The following is a 7,316-nucleotide window of genomic DNA, read 5'->3' as shown; positions in this document are numbered from 1 at the left end:
GGCTTGGTCTCGGCGCGGCGCGTCCGCCTCAGGGTCGCTCTTGCCGGTCTCTCCTGCTGGGCCTGCCCGGAGGCGCCTTCGCCAAGATGTACGACGCGGACGAAGGTGCGGCCTCGCGGGGCTCCGGCTGGGAACGCGCGGCGGGGTCTCGGCGGGAGGAAAGGCCCGCTGCGGGGAGGCGCCCGTGGAGGCCGCCTTGTCCGAGCGGCGGCGGGGGGGGGGGCGCTTGGAGTCTCCCCCCCCCCCGGAGGGCCCTTTTGGGAAAGGGAATAAAGCGGGAAGGGAAGGGAAGGGCGCTAAGAAAGCGCTGGTCCCCGGGCATGTTCTCTCGCTCTCGGTTCAGAGGACTAAGCCGTGTAGTCTGTAGTAGCAAAATAGAAAAGAGTCCAGCAGCACCTTTAACACTAACCAACTTTACTGTAGCATAAGCTTTCGAGAACCACAGCTCTCTTCATCTGACGAAGCTCTCGAAAGCTTATGCTACAATAAAGTTGCATCTGACAAAGAGAGCTGTGGCTGTTGACAGCTTATGCTACAATAAAGTTGCATCTGACGAAGGGAGCTGTGGCCCTCGAAAGCTTATGCTACAATAAAGTTGCATCTGACGAAGGGAGCTGTGGCCCTCGAAAGCTTATCTACAATAAAGTTGGTTAGTCTTAAAGGTGCTACTGGACTCTTTACTGTATTGCTTTTGGGGAGTTACTCTCCACTTTTGTAATTCCGCTTCCCCTTTGATGCTTTCTGCAGGGGGTAACGATTTGCTCGTTTGTCTTAACCCTTGCCTGTGGACCTTCTGTCCAGCTCCTTCTGTTACCTTGAACTTGTACCCCAGGAGGACCCTGGTTACAACCCCCACTCTTTATTTTCACTCTCAGAGCTTCAGGTGTCTCTGCTTTGCCCAGGCTTATACCGCAAGAACACCTTTCCTTTTTGGGTTTTGTTTTGTTTGCGTGACTTTTATATTGCTGCTTCCCTGACTCCCTCAAAAGGTTTTTGCTGCCACCAAAGGCTTTCACCATAGACTTCTTTGGTTTAACTGATAACTGCAGCTGCCTTAGCTTGTTTTTCTGGTGGCAGCACTGGATCCAGTATAACTCTATGGCTCTTAACCAAGTCTGCAAGGGTCAGATGAACTCCGTTGAAAGTCTTTCAAGATCTTTGCCTTCCCCACAAGCATCACTTCCATCTTGTCTGGGTTCAATTTCAATTTGTTATTTTTCAGCCATTTCACCACGACTGTCGGGCAACGATCCAAGATTTCTATTGCATCATGTAGAGACCTGGATAGCATGATATAGAGTTGGGTGTCATGTACATATTGGTGATATCCCACTCCATAGCTACGAATAAGTTCTCCTTAAAGGCTTTACGTAGAGGTTGAATTACATGGGAGATAAGATTGCGCCCTGCGGAACCACGCAAGATAGTTCCCGTTCTGGAGATAGCTGATCTTCGATGGCAACCCTTTGAGTCCGTTCTATGAGAAACAATTTAAACCAGTCCAGGGCACATCCTTTGATGCCCACTTCTGTCTCTAGACGCCTCAACAGGATGGCACGGTCTACTGTGTCAAAGGCGGCAGACAGATCCAGGAGGAGCAATAAGGAGGCGTGGCCTTTGTCTATATTCAGACAGAGATCATCCACTAACGCTAGTAGTGCTGTCTCTGTCCCATGCCCTGGTCTGAATCCTGACTGGAAAGGGTCTGGAGCGCTAGAATTATCCAAGAAGGTCTGGAGTTTGTCAGCTACTGCTCCCTCAATCGCTTTGCCCAGAAAGGGCAGATTAGAGACTGGGCGGTAATTGGCCACATCATTTTTGTGTAGGGATGTTTTTTTAATTAGCGGACAGATAACTGCCTGTTTGAGCGGCTGGGAAAAGATGCCCTGAGTTAGCAGTTGATTTACAGTAGACCTCTTTGGTTCACTTGTGTGGTCCTTCTTTGATTTTAACAGCCAAGATGGGCAAGGATCGAGCACACAAGAAGTGGCTTGCATAGATGTCAGGATCCTTTTAAGATCTGTCATTGTAATTGGTTCAAGGCAGCCCAGCTGCCCGCCAGATGGTGCATTATGCATTTCTTCCATCTCTTGTGTATTGCAGGTAGCATCTAGATCACAGCGTATTCATGTTATTTTATCAGTGAAAAACTTAGCAGAGGCCTCACTGCCGTTTGTCTGTTCTTGGGACTGTAAAGGTTCAGATGTTGGGTTTAGGAGGTGTCTGGATATCTTAAACAATTGGGATGGTTGAGAACAAGCTGAGGCAGTGGCTGCTGAGAAATGACCTTTCTTTGGCACTTTCGTTTCTGCTTCATAGGCCCTCCAGTGGGTGCTGTGGCATGCTCTGTCTGCTTCCGTGTGAGTTTTTCGCCAGCGTCTTTCTCGACGCGGCCTTTCTCATTCAGACCCGAGGCGGATTACAAGGTGCAAGTGAAATGCAATATAATCAATAGCTAGGACATTTGCTGAGCAAAATACAATAACGAACAATAGTTAAGATATTTGATGAGCAGATACAATAGGAAACAGTAGCAGAAAAATTAAAATAACGATAAAACCCGAGGACAGATGAAATCTTTCTGCAACAAAGCGCAACTAGGTAACGTGACATGTTTAGCGATGTGAAAACTGCATAGTAGGAGCATATCTCCCATCAGCATACAGTATGCCAGTTCGGTGTAGTGGTTAAGAGCGTGGGACTCTTAATCTGGAGAGCTGGGTTTGATTGAAGCCAGCTGGTTGACCTTGGCTCAGTCACAGCTTCTAGCTCTCTCGGCCCCACCCACCTCACAAGGTGTTTTGTTTTGGGGATAATAATAACATACTTCGTAAACCGCTCTGAGTGGGTGTTAAGTCATCCTGAAGGGCGGTATATAAATCAAATGTTGTTGTTGTTGTTACTCAATGGCATACGCTATAGTCCCTGCCCCTACTAAGGCATATCTCCAGATCTTTTTTTTTTACATGGCCCTATAATCTGGGTAGAAAGCCCTCCTGAATCATACAGTTTTGCATATTTTGTGGAAAGCCAAGAAAGGTGGGAGCTTTTCTGGCTTCCTTAGGCAGTCCATTCCATAAGGTGGGGACTACTACAGGGAAAGCACATGTACGGATGGATGTCTGTTGATTTTGCTCAACTTGCAGGCGGCCCTTTCAGATGAGTGAAGATGCTGTGGCAGAACATAGAGCTAGAGGTGATTGCACAGGTAGAAGGGGCCAGGGCGATGAAGGGCTTTGCTTATGAGAGTCCTGGCCTTGAATTGAGCCTGGCAACTGATTGGCAGCCAGTGGAATGTCTGTAGGCGGGGAGTAATATGCGTTCTCTGGCTAGCTCCTGAAAGCAAACGCATGGCAGCATTCTGCACTCGCTGGAGTCTCTGAGCCAACTTTGAGGGACGCCAGTGTAGAGTGCGTTGCAGTCGTCGAGTCTCAGCGTTACTGTGGGATGAATCCAAGTGGCCAGATTGGCCGTGTCAGGGTAGGGGGCCACCTTCCAGACTAGTCTGAGTTGGGAGACCTTTGCAGCTGCGTTTACTCTCTTCTCTCGCAGCAGTGCCCTTAATTGAGTCAGTCAGGTCAATTGAACCCCATCAAAGGTCGGAAGCACAATGTTTTTCAAGCTCGCTGCTTTTTCCAACCAGCATCACTTCTGTCTTGCCTGGTTTCGGTTTGTTTGCCTTCAGCCAATTGGCAGCAGCTGTCAGGCAGCGACTCAATACCTCCGCAGCATCACCAGGGATTTGGTCAGCGAGATACAGAGCTGGGTACCATCTGCGCATGGAGGGCATCCAGTTCTATAGCTACGACTGAGTTCTCCTAAAGGTTTTACTTAGAGGTTGAATAACATGGGAGATAAGATTGCACCTTGTGGAACCCCACCAGATAATTCCTGCATTGAAGATAGTCTTGGATAGCAACCCTTAAGAGTCTGTTACATGAGAAATGATTTAAACCAGTCCTGCTTCTGCCTCCGAATGCCTCGACGGGATGGCCTGGTCTACTCTGTCGAAGGCTGCGGACAGGTCCAGGAGGAGCAATGAGGAGGCGTGGCCTTTGTCCACATTTTCAGTAGCCCCTCCTCCTCCTCCATTTTACCTCTACAACAAAACTGTGAGCTTGGTGAGGCTGAGAGAGCGCGCAACTGGCCCAGAGTCATTCATTGGGTTTTGTGATTTGAACCCAGGTCTCCCTGGTCCTCTAACCATTGTGCTGGCTCTTTGTGGTGAGGTTGCTGGTCTGCCTTATAGGCTTATAAGAACTACCTACAGCATCACGTGCTGTGCTTATGAAAGTGCTGGTTTGTCCAAGTGGAGGCTAATGGCTTGCCAAAGCCTGTGGGATAGTCCAGCCTGGGTTCGGCTGTGCTAAGAATTTCTAAGGCATCAGCAACTCTGAGGTAAGTAAAAGAAACCCAAATCCCTTTTCTTCTGCTTTTACCATTAAGACGTATGTCAAGATCTTTTGTTAGTAACATGTTGTTAAATATTTCAAGGTAACTAATCGACATGCATTTTAACGGTAAGATCTGAACTGGGGCTTTCTGGTTGACAGCTTGTACTCCTTAGCAGTCCCCACACGACATCAGTTTTGACTTTCGTGATGCCCTCTCTGATGGCATTCCTGCCTCTATTCTCTCGTTGTCAAGCTTGCCGATCCCTTTTCCTCATGTCTAACAGCAGCATGAGATAGAAAGTCAGTAGGCTCAGGTAAAAAAAAGTTACATGTTCAGTTGTTGTTAGCACAAGAGCTCTGCTGGAAAAAGGTACCCTGGTTGAAGTAATGTTTCTAATAGATCCTTAAATGCTATTCTTGCTCAATTTTCAAGCTGCCAAGGTTTATCTTTAAAATACATCATGATTTCCAGTTTTCACATTCATACATCATTCTTCCCAAAGTAAAGGAAAACCCTCTTTAGAACAAGGACAGTTCATGCCTTAGACATCCACTTTGAGGCTGTTAGTACCTAGCCTAGGGAAGTAGCAACTGAATGACGAAGCCATTTGTTTTTTGGTATCTTTAAATCTGTGGGCTAATCTTCCTTTTAAGATGTTCCATTTTACTGTAACTGCGTTTAGACAGAAAAACCGAAATACTGTGGTAATATCAGTAGCCTATCAAGCAAACTCTTGGCATGCCTTCATAGTACTGTATTTCGCAGGGCTTTTTTTCAGCTGGAACGCGGTGGAACGGAGTTCCAGCTCCTCTTGAAAATGGTCACATGGCTGGTGGCCCCGCCCCCTGATCTCCAGACAGAGGGGAGTTGAGATTGCCTCCAGCAGCGTGGAGGGCCATCTCAACTCCCCTCTGTCTGGAGATCAGGGGGCGGGGCCACCGGCCATGTGACCATTTTCTCCAAGGGCAACTCACTGAGTTCCGCCACCTCTTTTCCCAGAAAAAAAGCCCTGGTATTTCGTATGCAGATGTTCAGTGCCCTGCATCTCTAGCTGGAAGTATTTATGGTACTTGGTTGGGCGCATACCTCTGCTTGAGGTACAGCCAGTGCCAGTGGAGAGCTGTTGGCGTGGCTTGGGGAGTAAATGCTTAAGCTATTTGAAGGGGTATTGCGCAGATCTCTGTGTGTGATGAGCTAAAGAAACAGCAGTTAAAGTTGTTTTTTTCTTGCAGATATGCAATATGATGAAGATGATGATGAAATCACTCCAGACTTATGGCAGGAAGCATGTTGGATCGTTATTAGGTAAATAACCACAATTAGTGTATTATAGGTAGGGACGCTGTTGTGAGAGACCTGCTGCTCTGTGGATCGGTGGGAGTAAAATTTGGGTGAGGGGATTATACCAAAGCTGTAACATTCCTGCCAGTGTGAACTTAGCAGTGACAGCAACGTGGCAGGGTAACACTCTAGAGTTTTGGGTAAATCCTAGAGGTTGACCCAATGTGGTGGCATCACTTCCAGGTTCCTGCTGAAAGTTAAGTGTCAGAGCAGTGCTGATCTTTCACTCGAGAAAAATACTCCTGTGGGTTATCAGAGGAGATTTCCCCCTCTCAGTTCTATTGGCACAGAATACAGTCTGTTCTTCTCTGAGTAATGGTAGGAAGCTTAACTCAAGAGTTGCTTGGGGAGGACTGAAGATCAGGACTTTTATTTTCACGCACCATCAGAGCCCATTGTGTGAAACAATACGATGGGCTCTAGCTGTGAAGGCTGCACGCGGGGCTGCTGCACCCAGGCTGCTGGGCTGCCCTACCCCATCGCCCTGCTCCGCCCTCCGCCCTGATGGGCCGCTGGGCTGGGCTGGGCTGCTGTGCCAGGCCTTCCTGCTGCCTCCGGCGCCCCTCAAAAACCAAGCTCTGGAAAACGGCTCCTGTGCTGGAGCACTCCAGGGCCTGCCACGTCACCCCGGCCTGCTGCGGGGCCGCTGCTGCTGCAGGGCCCCGTCCCACGGCGCGGCCACTGTGGGAATTGCTGCAGGGCAGCGGTGTAGCCCTCCCGAGACCGCACCGCGCCTTCCCGCCATCTCAGCGGCCCCTCAGAGGCCTGGCGCAGGCAGCGGGGAGGCTCGGCGCAGCCCTTCCAAGGCCCTGCAGCGGCCACAATGGTGTTCCGTGCTGACAACTCATCTTTTATCCTGGCATAGATGCGCCCTCAGTGTGCCTGTGCCAGGATAAAAAGTGAGTTGTTGCCAATACGGCTCAGCTTTTATGTAATAGGATTGGTTGTAATCTTTGAAGAAACGATCATCATGGCCCTTTGAAAGAGAGCTCTTATTCCGCACCTTTTCTCCCCCCCCCCCAGCTCCTATTTTGATGAAAAGGGCCTGGTTCGACAGCAGCTGGATTCTTTTGATGAGTTCATACAGATGTCTGTGCAGAGAATTGTCGAAGATGCTCCTCCGATTGACCTGCAAGCTGAAGCTCAGCATGCTGCAGGAGAAGTGGAAGAACCGGTAAGATGCAGCCGTGCCAGTGTAGTGTCGTGGTGAGAGTGCTGGACCAGTACCTGGGAGATCCAGGTTCAAATCGGGACTCCACCATGAAAGCTTTCTGGCTGACCGTGATCTAGTCACGCCCCCTCAGGGTTATTGTGAGGACACAGTGGAGGAGAGGGGAATGACGTAAACTGCTTTGGGTCCCTTTTGAGAGAAAGGCAGGTTATAAATGAAGTAAATATAGTGCACGTCAGTCTGTGTTGCTGGAGTGTGTGTGTGTGTGTGTGTGTGTGTGTACTCTACAGTAAAAAAAAATTAAATCCTGTGCTGGGACAATCCAAATTTTGTGCTGAGAACCTGAATTCTGTAATCTTTCTAAATTACGTGATGGACACAGGCTCATAAATCTTTTTATCCAATGTGT

General features: G+C 48.9%; 1 protein-coding gene across 1 annotated transcript in view; it reads left to right on the top strand.

The window, feature by feature from the left end:
* POLR2B (RNA polymerase II subunit B) overlaps window positions 1-7,316 on the top strand; it is a 31,925-nt gene continuing 24,609 nt past the window's right edge. The window contains exons 1-3 of the mRNA XM_054986603.1: window positions 1-105; window positions 5,628-5,700; window positions 6,760-6,910. Coding sequence (XP_054842578.1) covers window positions 87-105; window positions 5,628-5,700; window positions 6,760-6,910 — 243 coding nt within the window. The 5' untranslated portion in view covers window positions 1-86. The remainder of the gene's footprint in view (window positions 106-5,627; window positions 5,701-6,759; window positions 6,911-7,316) is intronic.

The sequence above is a fragment of the Eublepharis macularius genome, chromosome 8 (assembly GCF_028583425.1).
Source record: "Eublepharis macularius isolate TG4126 chromosome 8, MPM_Emac_v1.0, whole genome shotgun sequence".
NCBI lineage: Eukaryota > Metazoa > Chordata > Lepidosauria > Squamata > Eublepharidae > Eublepharis > Eublepharis macularius.
Note: the sequence above shows the minus strand (reverse complement) of the source record. Positions and strands in the feature narration are given on the sequence as shown.